At 43.2% G+C, this 17,878-nt stretch overlaps 2 protein-coding genes across 6 annotated transcripts in view; one reads left to right on the forward strand and one right to left on the reverse strand.

Annotated features, from left to right (window-relative positions):
* The window catches only part of LOC147023049 (serine/threonine-protein kinase MRCK alpha-like), a 328,524-nt gene extending 324,139 nt beyond the window's left edge, over positions 1-4,385 (forward strand). For all 4 annotated transcript variants that reach the window (XM_085888048.1, XM_085888050.1, XM_085888051.1 and 1 more), the window contains 3 exons: positions 2,048-2,171; positions 2,603-2,775; positions 3,270-4,385. In XM_085888048.1, the coding sequence (XP_085744174.1) occupies positions 2,048-2,171; positions 2,603-2,775; positions 3,270-3,404 (432 nt within the window). In that variant the 3' untranslated portion in view covers positions 3,405-4,385. The remainder of the gene's footprint in view (positions 1-2,047; positions 2,172-2,602; positions 2,776-3,269) is intronic.
* The window catches only part of LOC147023050 (uncharacterized), a 102,765-nt gene continuing 88,690 nt past the window's right edge, over positions 3,804-17,878 (reverse strand). For both annotated transcript variants that reach the window (XM_085888054.1, XM_085888053.1), the window contains exons 14-17: positions 14,593-14,737; positions 7,387-7,470; positions 7,098-7,207; positions 3,804-5,895 (exon numbers count right to left, since the gene is read on the reverse strand). In XM_085888054.1, coding sequence (XP_085744180.1) covers positions 5,844-5,895; positions 7,098-7,207; positions 7,387-7,470; positions 14,593-14,737 — 391 coding nt within the window. In that variant the 3' untranslated portion in view covers positions 3,804-5,843. The remainder of the gene's footprint in view (positions 5,896-7,097; positions 7,208-7,386; positions 7,471-14,592; positions 14,738-17,878) is intronic.

Below are 17,878 nucleotides of genomic sequence, written 5' to 3' on the forward strand. Positions count from 1 at the left end.
CCATGAGGCAAAGGCAAGTTGTTTCAGGACAACTGCCTCGCCACAAGCTTCAGTAAACCAAGGGCGGGAGGAAGGGTAGGACAACTGAACACGAGAGGGAATAATTACGAGAGGGTATTACGGAAAAACTTCTCTACGGATTTCGACGAAACTTGGTGGGGGGGGTTAAGACTGGTCCAAGGATCATGCCATTAGATTTGGACTTGGTCCAAAATCCAATATGGTCGCTATGGTGGCCAATTTGAAAAAATATTTGATTTTTTTTTTTTTTGCATTTCTACATGTTTTATGTGATTTCCAACCCCCCCCCCCAAAAAAAATTGTTAGAGAAAAAAAAATTTGCAAATCTTTTTTCAACAAAATTTCGATTTTTTTTTTTTTTTGCATTTCTACATGTTATAAGTGTTTTCCAACAAAAAAACATGCCAAAATTATAATTGCGGCTGATTTTGTAACTTCAGGTGGATATACCCGCGTAAAATAAATTTCTGTCTCAAGGAATCTAGTTCTGACGAATGAATTGAGTATGTAAAAGTTAAAGTAAAAGGGAAAGTTGCAAACTATAACTCTGTGAGCAGTGTTGACATCAAATTGAATGAATAGGATATCAGGTTCACTTGAGTGACCTTGCAGTATTGGCGACGGAGGTTTTGCACTCTACCGAGTGCTCCCCCTCGAGTTGGTACTGTGGTTAAGAGGGTTTCTTGTACATATCATCTGCAACAAAATCGATTCCACATTTGGCAGAATCTAGATCACACTGTCAGACAGAAAATCAATGATTTGATGCCTCATAGATTCAAGGACCACATGATGCCAAAGGACAAGCAACAGTTATGAATACCGTATTTTTCGGCCTGTAAGTCCATATGGAATACAAGTCGAATTGGCGAATTTCCCCATTTTTATCCCCCGCCGCGTGGCGGAAGGCGGATATTGTTGTTACCCAGGTCGTCCGGCTGTCCGTCCGTCCGTCCGGGCGTCAACATTTATAGCTGTGAGTGCGATAACTCAAACTGTTCGCCATATCGATTTGAAATTTGGGTCACACATGTACCACCTGAAAAGGAAGAACCCTATTGATTTTGGGCGTGGCCGGATCCAAGATGGCTGACTGGGGCGGCCATCTTGAAAAAAATGTTTTTTGTAATAAATGGAAAACTGCTTATCTGATTTCAATTATTTTTGGTTACTACATTCCTCACCCCTGGGGAACTTTTTCGAGATGATGACCAAATGGTCATATTCCCACCAAAACGCAGCCATATTCCCACCATTTTCTTCAGCGAACTGAGCAACTTCTAACTTAAAAGCTGCCATGCACGACTTGCGTGATTTTACGGGAGCCATTGTTGAGATGACGTAGTGAGGATCGATTCACTTCATTAGGATTTAAAGGGATGGATCAAGCGTCATTGGTGAGTGCATGCTCCTTATTGATTGGATAATTTTGAGTGTGTCAGTGAGCGGATTAACGTTTCATTGCCCACCCAATCGGCAAACATTCCGGGCAATGATTTCTGTAGTCTGTTTGAAATGAACAATTATGCAATTCATTTCAGAAAATATCAAATTTTACCATTTTGTTTTCATTTATATGCAATTCAATGTCGAAAACCATAGCCGAGTCGAATCTGAGTATAAATCGAGGAGGGAGAAGGGAGAAGTATTGACTTTTATGCCGAATAATATGGTAAGTTGTCCATTTTAACGTGTTTGTATCATAGATTGTTAAAATAGTTTGTTTATAACAGGAGCATTATTCTGGCAGGGCACTGTACAATAAAAAGTCCACATGAACCTTGAACTTCCCTCACACACATTTATGTGCACACAAAGTTGTACACTTTAACGCCCCACCCCCTTTCTCTCCTCCAATATGTCGGACACACAAGCCCCCCTCCCCCAATACCTCTTCCCTTCACTTACCTAGCCCCTTCCCCTCCTGTTTTCCCATGTCATCTCTCTCTTCCCCCATCTTGTGTAAACTACATAGACAACACACAGTGTTTTGACATGCATTGCTTCTTTGTTTCCTTGTTTAAAGCGAGCAGCACCCATTCCTGAGGAGGCTTCAGAACGAAATCGCTCCGTCATTTCTGGTTCCACCAGTACAACTACCATGACCCGACAACCAAGCCGTACTGACAGCGGCCTTTCTACTAGTCCTGGTAGGTTTGCACGTCTCGTGACACACAAACCTCTGTCGTCATGTTGTCTCGCTGTCGGTAGAAATGAAGACCGAATCTTGCTCATAAAAGGCTCGTGTTGATCTGCGTCGGTCAATAGGTTGAACGATGGATGGAATCGACAGAACGTGGATCGGGATATGCTAGCCGCCATGGGAAGTAAGGAGAAGCTGACGTTTCGGGCGTTAACCCTTCGTCGGAGCAACAGTTGTATAAGCGGAGTAATCTTAATGCTGTTTCTTTCCGACAAAGGGATAACACCCAAAACATCAGCTTATCCTCAGTGGTAAGCATACCTCGATGAGCATTCTGTCAATTTTATCCATTGTTCACCGTCTGTAGTCTTTTCTTCCCAGCTGATATCAGTCAAGAAGCAAGATGGCACGTGCCTTGTGGCTTACCCCCCCCCCCAGGCTCAATGGCACCGAATGGAAGTGCAGGCAGGCGAGATGGAGGTGCTACAGCCAGTGGTTCAAGCAAGAAGTGGCCAGTCGCCTCGCCGTCCGATGGTTCACTTTCTTCTGGTGGACATGAACTATCAAGTGAACAACATGGTGCACGTGGCGATTCATACAGTGAGAGAGAGGTGAGCAACCTTTCCCCCATTACCTCACCACCTTACCCAGCAAACAAGCCTTGCTGGGGTTGCCTCACTTGCTGCCGCAAAGGAACTGCACTCGAGTTGACCATGTGATATACCTGACACCATGAATGTTTTGTGTGCTTTATGCTGTTATACCTGAACCAAACTAGCGATGACAGCCTTTGTCCCTCTGTCATATATGTTGCTGCATGTTTGTGTGCTGTCACTAATTGCTGTACTATTTATTCTTCCTGCTCTTAATAAAATCTATTTTTCGCTATTCATTGTCGTTTTGTCTTGTCTGTGTCCCATACGTTACTCTTTCTCTTGCGCAACCGGAGTCGGTCACTCAATGGTTTATTGAGTTGTGGTTATGGGTATCGGGCATTGACGTCTCACCTGGACCACACTCGTATGCTATGTACGTAACATACCTGACTGCCCCTTTCCTTGTTTCTTGCCCTCACCCGTCCACTCTCCTGTTCCCCTACCTGCAGGACTCTGATTCCCCACGGCATTCCACAGCCTCGAACAGCTCCAACATGAGCAGCCCCCCAAGCCCCCTATCACCCCCCAGGCATCAGGGTGGTCGCTCACTGGATGGTGCACGAGACAATTCTTGGGACCTATGAGGCATTCCCTCCCCTTTTCTCTTTTCCACCCTCATCACTTACATTGGTGATTAGATGAAGGAGCATGGAAATACATCCTTCCTTTACTCTTCCATTCCCAGCCCCAGCTGGTCCTTCTCTCAGAAGGTCTCAGTTAGCGTAATGACCACAGCATTGGCCTGCAGGCTTTTCACTGTGTGCCGCTCGTTTGTCCTATCCATGGGAACACATCTGTCGTGTCAGTCTGAACAAATAGCCCTTTGTTGTTTTTTTTGTCCTTATATTTCTAGTTGAAATTGATTCACAAACAGATTGTAAACACGATTTGGATTCTTTAACAAGGGTCGTCGTCTTGCAGGCACCCGTATTGTGAGCAATTCCATTGATGTTTGTTGCACCATTATTATTTTATTTTTCCTCTCTTCCCAAACCCTCTGGTGTGTAACCAGCGAGTCCAAAGCTAACGTTGCGCCACAGTTGTCCTCTATTGGAAGTAGCGATGTCTTTGCTCGTTTTCAGTGCGGTTCAACACTTTGTGGTTAGGTGACGTAGCATAGCTTCCATCGCGGGTGCTGGAGTATGGTTTTTTTTGTTATTGTTCTTTTGGTTTTTTTTTTACGGGAGCTTTTTTTTTTGTTGTCGTTTTGCGCAGGTGGCATTAGTTGTTGAGGTGGAGGTTGTCATGAACGCTTGGCACATTATATGAATGTTTCCTGATTTAAACTGACTTGAACTGCATATCTTCAAATATATAAAGTACATTTTTATAATCATTAGTATGTAAAAGTCAAAGATTTTTCAGTGTTCTTGTATTCCGAGAGGGACACCGTTCCAATGCTCTTTAACCACCTTGTACCAGAACCCATTGCAACCATTGTTGATCGTGTAATCCCTTTGGGTTGATTTTCCTTTGCCACATGTGGGACAGGGCTTTGGGAGTCGGTTTTAGTGTGCAAGTGCATGTGTGGCAAAAAAAAAACAAAAAAAAAAACAAAGAAAGAAGATGAACAATAAGAGGATGGGTATAGACAATTGTAAATGTTCCTGGGTTGGATCTCAGGTTCACTGTATATTGTTAGAAAGAAATTCTTTATTGGGCATAGACATCCAAGGTACATTACTGGGTGAAATGTATTAAGCATGACTATCCCGTATAATCAGTTTTTCTCTGCAATTTCTGTTCACGATGTAAACCGCAATCTGTTTTAAAGGAGGTGGAACTCGGCGTTGCAAAGTAAAAAGGTTATTCCCCAAAAAGAAAAAAAAAATGGTGGAAGATGTGGAATGTGATAGGTGCTGGGTTTTACCTTGTGGCAAGTAATTATCTTGATCTTAGCTCTGAAACGGGGGCAAGTTTAATCTATAAAAATATATATATATATAAATATATATATATATATACAAAACATTAACAAATGTTATAATTGAGGTTTCTGTATAATATCAAAGCTTACTATCCCCCCCCATCCCGCACCCACCACCCCTCTCCCCAACCATCAAACCGCACCATTAAACTTCTTCAACGGTGATTGGCGCATCATGGACAGAGCATCACGTGTTTACGCCTACCGGTGGCCCGCTTGACTTTGGTTCGGTATGTCGGTGCGAGCGCTAAGCGTCCGTCATCCCGTGCGTCACGGTGGTGCAGCGTTGGTTTGCTGCTCACGTCACCATTTTCCAATCGGTTTTAAATTTGGTTTGTAAGAATGTACAGTTTTGCATGACTGTGGATGTAATTTTTATTTTGATGCTACATTGTTGCTATGCAGTACAAACTGTAGAAGCAATTTGTTTGCTTGGTGACAGCAGGTGGAGTCAGACCCATAAGATCTGCTGTAAAACTAAATTGTGGTGAAGCTTTTTTGCACAAATATTTATAGGAGGGTAGTGCATTTGCAGAACAGGTAAAAGAACACTTAATGTTTGACACAAACATGATATATTAACCAAACCTAAAACATTGCAAAATAAACTCTATGACCATAAATGCTTTGCCTGTTTTACATGATGGTGGAAATTCATCGCATTTGTCTTGTGGCTTGGTCAGTGGAGGCAGAGCATGTCAGGAGCAGTTTTCAAATGTACTTAAACAGAAACAGTGAATCATTTTCGATCGAATGGAACGTTTTTCAGGGGGGGGGGGATTTTTAATGCATTTAATCAGACGAGCACAACATTAGGATTGCCAATTAGGGACAATATTGCATCGAAAAAGTTAACTTTTCTTAATTGATGGCGATATTTCCTTGGACTTACCTGGCCTGCATTTTTCATCAAATGTCCTGTTACTGTGAACTTGTCAGTTATCCATCATATTACAGTCAACTCGTCTAAACACCATCCGTGCACGTACATTCCACCTGCCCTGCATTGATTGTCAGTTAACCCGTCGCTTACGACCATGACGTCCGTGACACACTCGATGTGTCGGAAACGCCTGGAACGCTGTAGGGAAGATGACTATAGCACTTGCACTGTTGGAGGAAGCAGGATGTCCAATTTCTTCAAGTACCTGTGAAAGAGAAATCGGAAGCAAGCATTCAGACTGGACGGAACACACCGGCGGGTTATTTCTTACGGGGCTATGACTGAGTGCGTGCTCGACGATGCAACAACTGTGGAGGCGTGCTTAAAGGTCCAAAAACAGGTTTTTATTTTTCAGAGTCGAAAGATTAACTTCATTAAAAGATGAAGCTTGCTGGTGGATTTAATGAAGTTATTTAAGAAACCGTTCCATTTAATTGGTTGAAAGACGGATTGCAAATACTGTTTCTCATCGGGTTTGGATGCGTTCCATTAAACATTCGCCATGAGTGCTTCGTTGTTTGTCACATCGCGGTGTTGTACATTCGGTTGTCGGGTAAGGGGACGGAGGATTTTTGTGCTTCCAACTGATTAAAAAGGGTGGAGGTTGTGCATTTACAGTGTACTACGGGAAGGTGTGCTGAAACCCACAAAGTAGGCTTTGTCTCGTGATTGGTGAATGTGGTGCTTAACGTTTGCCTCAGCTATTAAAAAGTTTCAAATGTGTATAAGCAATCAAGGTGCAAGGAAAACGCAAGTGCAACAGTTCCAAGCCCACCCTTGCAGTAAAGAAGAATAAAAAGGAAGTATGCAGGGAAGCTTTGTTTTCATGCAATAGAAAAATGTTCCCTGCCACCGTGTACACATAGGCCTGCGTACGCTTACATTGCGACGAGTTGTCCATCGTTTCACCGTGCTCGGCTCGAGATGCCATACAATTTGCCAAATTCAAGTCCAAAGTATATCCTCGATCATAGACTGACTTCTGCCCCGCTCTGCGCTTTGCGAGTGTGGGGTAACAAAACCAGAATGGTGATTTGTGATGGGCGTTTGGGTAAGCAGAGATTCTGAAGGCACGTGAAAGTTCAGCTTGAAGTTACTCGTCTGCATAACTAAATGAATGTGCTGGTGTTCACCATTATGAATACACGTTGGTGCCAATAAAACGTGGTTTGATTGGCTGATCTCCAACACTTTAAAAAAAAAATAAACGAGGAATCTATTCCTTTCCCTTCCTCTAATTGGGCAATAGCAGCAAAGTCATCCCTCAAACTTTTTCTTTTTTACTACATTCCCCTTTACACTGATAACTTTCTATCATTACACACAATAACAAAAAAAATTCCTCAACTACGTAGCATTTCGTTTCAGAAATCAAATGTTTTCACACGCAGGTGAATATGGCCTCACCTTGAATTGTACAATTCCACACGACCACGCAGAATGGCTGGGCCTAGAATCTGAGCCAGTCCTTGTAGACATTCGGTGGCTGCGCATGCTGTAAGCTGATTCTCACAGTCCTGCACCACAAGCAAACAGCTATTAATGGCTCTCACACAGCCGGATGCATTACAAACCAATCCATGTCCTTTTCTCTATCCGATACAATGATGCCCACGTAAAAGTTTTATTATGCGCGTTTCCTTCACATATCCACCATATAAATATCTTATCGATGCGCCAACAAAAATCATCTTACCAGGCCATAGAAGATGCTGTCGAGAAAGTTTTCCAAATGAATCTTGAACGCACGTTTCCCTATACACTGGGCAAGAACTGGCAGCTGGAGAAAAGGCACGTCAAAGCAGTTAAAACGATGACATCCTAAAAAAGTTGAAATCACCCCTTGTTATAATGCAGGGTGTTTCAAAAGTCTTGATACTATTTCAATGCTTTTTTGAAAAAGGTATACAAGATTCCAAATTCACAATCGCCATCAAAGTAGAGACTTGGGAGATCTGTTGGCACTTTGATAATGGCATGAATTTACAACGATGGAATGGTGTGAATGACCTGCTCGGTGTGACCTCCACGCTGTGACAGGCAAGCGTTTCACTCTGACAGGGAAGTTCGGCGTCACCCTCTTGCATGTGAGAGGTGAGATAGATCTTACACACTCCTCAATAGCTCTGGAGCTGCTGGATGATAGGCTTGTCTTTGTGAATAAAGACCACGTTTACAGCCAAGGTCAAACGGGTTGAGGTCTGGCGAATGGGGAGACAGGATGTCCTCTGTCTTGATGGAGATTACCCTGTCGCTGAGCTTCTCTGCCTTGTCAGTGTCTGTGAGAGAGTGTTTGATCTGCAACTTATGGATAAAGTTTCATGTCCTGCTTCAGGATCCGAAAAGACCAAGCAAGGTCTTGTGTGTGCCGTTGAGAAGATCTCTTTGAACTTTGAGTGACATTGTCTCACCGCCTCAACGTCTTTCTTCCTGATTTCTTGAGATTGTGATGTTCCTTCTTTTTGGAACTTCTTGACATTGTGAAGAATACATTACTTACTGGGTGGGTCTCCCACTTTGAATCATTTGCGATAAAGCTGCTGAGTCTTGATCACAGGCTTCGTCTCAAGGAACCATTCTACAATTTAATTTGTCGTGCTGTGAAGGACATATTTACACTGGATTAACGAAACTTGGTGGAGACAATTTCCCAACTTCTTAGAACATAATCTGAAAAATAAATAATAATTACAATCTATAAATTTCATTGCAATATCGACACAATTCAAATAATACCAAGACTTTTGAAATGCCCTGGACAAGATAATCATGGCTCGACTATTTCATTTCTTCGAAACACTCGTGCAGTACTTCTACTCTACCAACAAACATTGGTTGCATTCGTCCTTCACCCAAAGGTAGCAGTGACCAAGGAAGTGGTTACCTTTTAATGTGCATATTAAGTTAAAAGAAAAAAAAAGAACCATCTTTGTGATCAAAGCTGTGCTGCAACTTGCTTTAAGTATGACTTAAGTACCAAAGGCTTTAAGCAATTCTTTTTGTGCTGACAAATGCAAGCAAAGAATGACAATGCAGTCGTATGATTACAAAAGGATGCTTGCAGGAGTGAAAGCAATGTCTGGTATTTGGGTGACAGCCATCGTTAAGTAATTCAGTCATCAACATTGACATCACAGAAAAGCTTAGGGATAGCTTCACCAAGAAGAGCAGTGACCTCATGATCCCTGCTCCCCCCCCCCCCAACAAATGCACCAAGAGTGAAGGAAATAATCCAGACAGACGAGCGAGTTACTGGACACTGCACAATGGCATTGCTGGAAAATAAAATGCACATTCATAGGCAGGTCCGAGGTGGTTCCTTGGGATAGTTGGGGGGGTTTTGGCCTCCCATGCTGATATCAAACTTGACTTTCCTTCTGCACCCATTTTAATGGATGTGTACAACACACAGTGAGTTCACCATGTGCTCACCAAGCTGTTCTCACCCCCATCAAAGTCGTAAGTGTTACAACGATTATGAACCACACAATCTTTTTGTCTCATACTGTCAGAGTCTTTCACGTGCCTTTTTGCAAACTCCAGGTATGCTGTCACATGCCTTTTTCTCAAGAGTGGCTTCCGTATGGCCACTCTCCCATAAAGCCGAGATATGAGAAGTGCTGCAGAGAGTGTTGTCTTTCTAGCAGGTTCTCCAATCTCAGCCAAGGAATTAGGTTCTTGGTCATCTCAATGACTAAGGTTTTACTTGCCCAGTTGCTCAGTTTGGCCAGACGGCCAGACGGCCAGCTCGCAGTCAAGTCTAGGTAGTTCCATTTCCTTATGATGGAGTTCACTGTGCTCTTGGGAACTTCCAACACTGGGAATTGTTTTATATCCTTCCCAAGATCTATGCCTCCTCACAGTTCTATCTTGGAGTTCTACACACAATTCCTTGGAATTCATGGTGGAGTTTCTGCTCTGACATGCACCGTCAACTGTGGGACCTTATATAGAAAGGTGTGTTTCTTTCTAAATCATGTCAAATCAATTTAATTGGCCACAGGTGGACTATAATCAAGTTGTAGAGACATCTCAAGGATGACCAAAGGAAATTGGATGCACCTGAGTTCCATTTGGAGTGTCATAGCAAAGGGGTTGAATACTTATTGACGCAAGACATTTCAGATTTTCATTTTTAATTAATTTGTAAATTTTCTAAAACCATGTTTTCATTTTTAGCTCGCCTGTTCGAAGAACAGAGAGCTATAGCGATACCCCCAGCGTGAGCGTGAGCGTGAAAATGTTAACGTTTTTGGTGCAAGTTATTTAGAAGCTTGCCATTCATTTAATATGTGTACTAGGATGCTGATATTTGGCATGGAGGTTCCTTTGGGGTATATTATTGATGTGGTGAAGTTGAAATTAAAAAATAATTTCAAATGTTTTGAACTTAACTTTTTTGTAGCACATCAACGTTAAAGTTTTTGGTGCAAGTTATTTTTTAGAAGCTTGCCATTCATTTAATATGTGTACTAGGATGCTGATATTTGGCATGGAGGTTCCTTTGGGGTATACTATTGGTGTAGTGAAGTTGAAATTAACAAATGATTAAAAAAATTTTTTTTATTTCAACCTAAGATAGTGTCAAAGCCACCCAATGCTCACCTGTTTATACTAGACGCTTGCCATTCATTTAATATGTGTACTAGTTTACTGATTACAATATACAAATACATATATTGCTTTAAAATTATTTGGATCAGACTTCACTGCAATGCTTTATAAAAAAAATATTATTAGACGAGTCTTTTAAAAACGATAAATGTATAAACAGGCGAGCATTGGGTGGCTTTGACACCAACTCTCTAGTATCATTATCGGGTACTTCATGTTATGTAGAACGGTGACGAAAATAAATTTGAATGTAATCCATTTTAAATTCAGGCTGTATCACAACAAAATATCACAAAAGGTTGAAGGGTGTGAACACTTTATGAAAGCGCCATGTCATCACGATTCACGTGCATGTACAATCACAACTGTGTATATGTATCGTTACATATCCACCCTTGCTTGCCATCAGATCTGAATTGATTATCTAGTTAGAACAGCATTTCATTTTTATTTGTTGACCGCACAAGTGTTTGTTTAAATTGTATTTCATTACATTAATGGTGTAGTATTAATTTGTGATTGGAACGATGCTGTTTGGAATGAAAATATAGAGATCAAGTTAAAAGGAGAACCAGGGATTTGTTTGTGAGAAAGGGGCGGGAAAGAAGAAAAAGGTGGCTTTTCGCCGATCGGAATGGAAGGCTGCGACGTTTATTCATTCCTCGTGGGCGATTTATAATAGCTGCAGAAGACCGCTTGAATCATCAGCAAGATAGGAATTACTATTCTTCCTTTCTGAGAATTCTTCTTCAATGTTTCACGTTTGGTCGAGGAGAACGTGCATGCAATTGAGATCCGCCCGCTTGGCGTTTTTGGTGCGAACGATCGCCATTTCTTTTTGGTTTCTCTCAGAAGCGCTCCACTCCACTCCAAGGAGATCTTCTGTGCCTAGCGTCGTGCTGAAAAGGGAGTTTCACTGGCAATGATTTTTCACCTGATATTGGCACCTTTGTGTGGTTCATGTGTAAAGAGCACTTCTCTGCCTTTGTGGCAACTTGCATGTCTCGCCTTGCTTTCAGCTTGTTAGTGCAGTTCGTCTGAAGAGTCGGGAGTCGATTTCTCCTTGGATCCTTCATCACTATTCCTGCCTTTGGCCCTGCCTGATTCTCGAAGACTATTCAGCCAAGTACCTCAGCAACTTCCCATACCCTTGTGGCATTTGAACTCAATTCAGACGTATTCCCATCCTTTATACGGGCAAGACTCCTACCGCTGGCCAAAGGCAATGAATGACGTCGTTCTGTCGGAACGTGATTTGTTGATTTTGAGATCAAGACCGTTTCTGTGACCCATAACACCCGTTGGAGGGTTTGTATATCAGATTACACAAAGTTTCTTCCCCACAGCACATTCTGGTTTATGGAAGTGTACCACCTGTATTGTTTAGCATTTCTGCATGTGTTTATTGGTTTAATTCAGTGATTTACCAGATTGCTTGGTGGTTTAGGTCTCTTCGTTGTGCTACTAATTTGTATCTCTCCACTTCATCAACACTTTTTCTGCCAGGTTTCCCCCCTCTCGACCCCAGTCCCAATCTTTATCGTTAAAAAGAGGGAAGACCCATAACAGTATGTATGATCACAATTCGTGTGTGTGTGTGTGTGTGTGTGTGTGTGTGTGTGTGTGTGTGTGTGTGTGTGTGTGTGTGTGTGTGTGTGTGTGTGTGTGTGTGTGTGTGTGTGTGTGTTGCCGCCACTGATCGTCATCTCCACTCGCAATACTAGACTGAACCAAGCCTTCTCTGGTCTCGAAGCACCCATCTTCACCCAAGCAAGGGTGAAGATGGGTGCTTTTGAGCAACCATGACTCATGATCCAAGTTGTCTTCTTATCTGTGCTATGTTTCCCCCCTGCACCTCCGGCAGTTCGCCCGATCCCACCCAGGCACATCTCTGCTCGCTCGGACACAGCAAGATGCTGCCACCGGTCGTCATCTCCACAGGCGATCCCACTGAAGCTCAGTCCCATCCGTCCACGGTGGGAGGGAGTTGCCACAAGGGAGTCATCCTCAGGGGTGGGGGGACAGAGCACATCAAGCTGAAGAGTTGACAAAGCACACTAAGCTACATGGCTAAGCTGCATCCCAAACACCTCAGCCTCATCGAAACTGCTATATTCAGCGCTGTCTTCGACTCCACCAAAGCTCACTTCCACCCTCAATGGAATGGAGTCGATGCCCTCCAAGCTGCATGGCCAGGCCATGTCCCAAATGCATGTCGGTTGATCAGTGCAACACCAGGTGCCATGTGCAAAACCATAGGTCTCATCGAAGCCACCGCAGCTGCAGGCAGAGGCCACATGTTGAACGGTGTGAAACCGGGTGCCACGTGAGTGGTCCTCTTTCCCGCCAAAGCTGTTGCCCTCATCACGGTTTTTGCTTCCATCATTCCTCAATGGAGTGGGAGGCGGAAAGGCATGCTGCTTCCCCCTCGCCGTGTGTGTGTGTGTGTGTGTGTGTGTGTGTGTGTGTGTGTGTGTGTGTGTGTGTGTGTGTGTGTGTGTGTGTGTGTGTGTATACGTACAGTAGTATGCATGTGTGGACGGGGTGGACAAGGAGGCCTATGTGCGAGGAATCTGTGAGGGGGTAGAGCATCACCTGTGGTCAAGGGGTTACAGGGGAATTCCTACATTGCGTTCATCCAAGCCCATCCCTTGGTGTACTGCAGTTAGAGCAGAGGGTGGTAGATTCTTGACAGAGGAGTCCGAAGTGAAGGCCTGTTGGGTCGGTTACTTTGAGCAGTTGTACCAGGCTGATCCCCCAGCTGTCGAGTTGGACATCAGGGGTGTTACAATCCCTGTTGCTGACCCTCCAATCAACTGTGGTCCACCTTCGCTTGTGGAAACACAGGCTGCGGTGAACCGCTTGAAATGGGGTAAAGCTCCAGAGATCTGTGGCATCCATGCTGAACTTCTCAAAGCTGGTGGAAATGCTGCACTCGTGTTGTTACATGCAGTTCTGTGCTCTGCTTGGAACACAGGCATCATCCCAACTGATTGGAAGAGGAGCCTTGTTGTTCCTCTCTGGAAAGGGAAGGGTGATCGCCAAGACTGCAACAACTACCGAGGGGTGACGCTGCTCTCAGTGCCGGGCAAGGTCTTTGCTCGGATAATTCTTGATTGGGTTTTCCACCATCTGCTTGAGCACCAGCGTCCAGAGCACTCAGGCTTTACACCAAAGAGGTCAACGATTGACCGTATCCTTGCTCTTCGGGGCCTCACCGAACGCAGACGAGAGTTTCGGCAGGGGCTGCTTGCAGCCTTTGTTGATCTCTGTAAAGCGTTTTATTCGGTGAATCGGGATGCCCCCTAGAGGATTCTTGGTCTTCGTGAGGTGTCACCAAAACTGATCGATCTGATGTCTGAACTCTACTCTGGTAATGAGAGTGCTGTGAGATATGGTGGTACCATCTCTAATTTATTTCCAGTTGTTACTGGAGTTCGTCAGGGGTGTGTACTGGCCCCAACACTTTTCAGCACTTGTATGGACTGGATTCCAGGGAGGATGTCAGAGAGATCAAGCTGCGGTGCATCATTTGGGAATGTCAAGATCTCTGACTTTGATTTCGCAGATCTTAGTCATCCTTGCGGAGACTTTAGATATCCTTTTGGGGGCCCTCAAGGTGCTGAATGAGGAGCCGGAGCCGCTGGGATTACGCGTTTCCTGGGTCAAAACTAAGATCCAGGCTTTCAATCCAGTCAAAACTAAGATCCAGGCTTTTAAAACTGTACGTGCAAATTAGTTGGCTGCTGTCTCCACACGTGGGTGGGTTTCATGAGGTGGATCAGAGACCTACCAGGACTCAAAGTATCAACCTCCATCATAATATTAATACATTAACCAAATATCATGCACTCATTTCTTTGTTCGTGGGGATCCTGAATGACACCGTCCATATCCGAGACGATAGTATATGGGCATCATTAAATTTGAGGCGCACGTAATTGCACCAATTAAAATCCAACAATCTGATTGCATGTGTGGACTTTGTGCATCAAGACGTCCCCAAAGAGCTGTCGTCTGACTTTCAGTAAACATCCAAATCAAAAAAGGCCAAACATTACTCCTCTAAATTTCATTCATTAATTTTATTTTGTTAAATAAATGTACCAGCTGTTTGAGAAGATGGTCAACCTAATCCCGAAACATTTGCCATTCTACACTACGATGAGAATGACCAGATTTCTCGTCGATTTAGTGTCTTAAGAGTTAGTCAATCTTTAAATATTATAAAATTATCAATATACCAATGCTGAAATCACAAGTACTGAAGGAATAACTTGAAACACACCTGCCTGCACACATTTTCAATGAAGTTTACATGCTGGGTGTAGTGATGCTTCATTGCTGCAGAAGCAAGGTTCGGCAGCAGCTTTCCAATCTCAGTTGCAGTGGTTGTGGAAATGGATGCAAGCTCTGACATCAAATAAAGACAACTGACACACCATGGAACAATACACCTCAACATTAGTGGGGCATAAAAGAGTAAATTGAAGCTGTGAGAACACCACACATCCACATCCACATTTGAAGGCTAATGGAGTTACATTTACCAGTTCTCAGAATGAACGGTGCATTGTACAAAGTGCAAAAAATACAAGTCTATGGCACAAATGTCATAATTACGTTTGGTGTTAGCAGCAACAGTCTTTAAACAACCATGATGGCTACTCGTGGGAGTAAAGAGTGAAAGCGGAAGCAGAGGAGACGGCAGAGAAGTTAAGAGTCGGGGAAGTGCAGAGCTGGACTCAGAAGGGTCAGAGTCAGAAGGGTTATAGCCAGAGCCGGCCTGAAGATGGTTGAGATCAAGAAAAAGGCCACGAGTTAGGGAAGTAACTTGTCCGAACAAGGTGGGTGCATGCGACAACAAGATTATGCATAGTGACGGTGAAGAACAGAAGGAAGAGATTGGATGGTAGAAGCATGGGGCATTGGAATATCACGGTGAGTGGCTGGCTACCCAAGTCAGAGGGTCTGGTGAGAATAGGTGGCAAGGTCACAGGCTCGGTAAGCCACGAAGGAGGGAAAGATAATATGGGGATAAGAACGGTGTGGGAAGGGGTAGTTAATGGGGAGGGGGGGAGGGTTGTTGCTGTATGCAGAGAGGGTTACTCCATTTGTCAGATCTAATCAATTCCAGATCAGAAGAGAGTGACACTGTTGGTCTGCTTCTCAATGGGATTGGGTACAGTAAGACTCATTATGGAGTCATCTGAGAAAAGGAAGAGGCTTTTCCAAAGTATCAGAGGGTTGTTTATATTGATTAAGGAAAACCATTAGTCACAAGATAACTGCTTTGAGGCATCTTGGCTCCACTGGCAAAGCATTGAAAAAGGTTCCACTGATAACGCATTAATTGCAACAGTGGAGGTATTCATAAAGCCAGGTGTGTATGTGGCCTTGTATTCCACAAGCAGCACGCTTGGCAAGCATGGCAGGATACCATACTATATTGAATAAATGATGGGCGTGTGTTTGTGTCTACTTACATTGAAATGACTATGAACCAGGGGCCAAATGAGGTGGTATTAATGCTTAATCACTGCAAAGTAAACAATGTGCCACAGAAAGCGAAGACATTTTACCTGTTCTCTTATGCCTCTCCTGCCAGAACCACAACACAATAGTGCACCGTCTTCCTACTCCTAACACAAACTCAACTTAAACCACACCTTATCAAGAGGAGCACACTTTTACATGGCATCCAATTCGGATTTTGCACCAATACATGTGAAACCTTGAAGGGCACTCGGTAGAACGGATACTTATACCACGCAATGCCTGATCCAGTTGAACATATTGGGCCCAATACATTTTTGATACATCCTATATATCGTTTTTGGCCCTCTCTCTCAATGATGAGGAATCACTTTAAAAAATAAATAATTCTCGTATCCAGATTGTGGTTCGGATCTTCATCAAAATCGAATCATTTCGGCCTTGTCACACACCCAACCTGTGCACCAAGTTTCATCCGAATCCGTCCACAACCTTTTGAGATATCTTGCACACAGACAGGGGTGAAAACATAACCTCCTTCCACCTTCGGTGACGGAGGTAAAAAAAGGAAGACCAATACCCTCGCTGCCCCTTTCAGTGAAATTAATGTTGAAAGTCGAGCAAAAAAGAAACGTGGAGGTCATCGAGCGTCAACATGGAGGGCCAAATTTATGAAAGGTGTTTAATAGTTAGATAGATGCGTGTCGAATCACTAATCTGCGATGATCACCCATTCAAAGTTAGTCGCCAATCGCCGAAGAGAGATGATCTAATGCACGATCAAAACCTAATCGCAAGCGTTTTGTAAATTCAGCCCACATTTTAAAAAACGTTTAAACATTTCAGCTCAAACCTGAACTCGGCTTATAAGAAAACTACAAAGTTGCTCGATTCGACGAAGGAATGGAAAATACGGTTTACAAAATCTTTGCGTACCAACATGATATTGAACAAATAGTCAGTGTTTGCCAGTGGAGTGATGCATAGTGGTAGAGCAATGTTGATAACTCCGATCTACTGCAACCACAAAGTCAAAATCACATTCGTTTTGGCAAACTTCAGCCAGCGTACAGAGATGAACATCCATGAAAACATCCAAAGGTTGAAGAGTTGAAAAAGATGGCCCACGTTATTCCAGAGGAATACAAAATATACTTGTGAGGACATAATCAGGACGCATGACAAATCGGGGATAGGACATATGTCTTAAAGCCGGCTCAGACGGAGCTGTGGGATCCCGTTGATGAATGAAATGATCGTCTAAATTAACTTTATGTGGTCTACAGATAACATCTAAAAGGGACGGCCATGTACATCTTTCGTAACACTTGCAAAGCAGTACAACAAAAAACAAACATCAACACAAAAAAAAAAAAAACTTGGGAAACCTTTAAAATGAGAGTAATGTGAAATGGATCCAATTCCGATTACTTGTACTTCATTATTAATACGAATTCCCTTGCACGAAACTTTGACGCAGGAGGCAGCCACTGAGGCCCCTCAAAGGCTGCACGATTATTACCAACTCGGGGGTTCTTTTTTGGTTTTCCGTGTTCTATCCTCTTAAATGCTGAACCGCAAAGCAAGGACGCAACATATACAATTTCTGAAGTCTTTGGTGTGACTCGGCCAGGATTCCATCCACCAACCAGCGCAGACTCAGAACGGACGCTCCAACCATTACGCCACCGAGGCTGGTTCAATTATCAACTGATGTATTAAATTCCGTCAAATGTTTAATCCCATGTTTCAGGAATAAAGTTAAACATGAGTGTAACAGTTGGAAACGATATTATTACTCATCATATCACAGCCTTCTCATTTCATTTCAAAATAGCACAAAATTTCATTATGATCAAAAAAATTCATATCCACCAAATTTGCTCATCATTATCCTGACTACTGTGCACTTGGGCAATGAATATTTAGGGAATTATAGGCAAAACAACAAGCTTGTCCATCTATTGTTATTTGATCAAAAGAAAAAAAAATTCGGAAGTGCTTTCAATTTTCTGAACAATTGCTCTCAATGGATAATTGTCGTTGTTAATTTTGTGGCTTCTAGTAACGACTAATAA

The sequence above is a fragment of the Eptatretus burgeri genome, chromosome 7 (assembly GCF_056783735.1).
Source record: "Eptatretus burgeri isolate ZD-2024b chromosome 7, Ebu_testis_v1, whole genome shotgun sequence".
Lineage (NCBI taxonomy): Eukaryota > Metazoa > Chordata > Myxini > Myxiniformes > Myxinidae > Eptatretus > Eptatretus burgeri.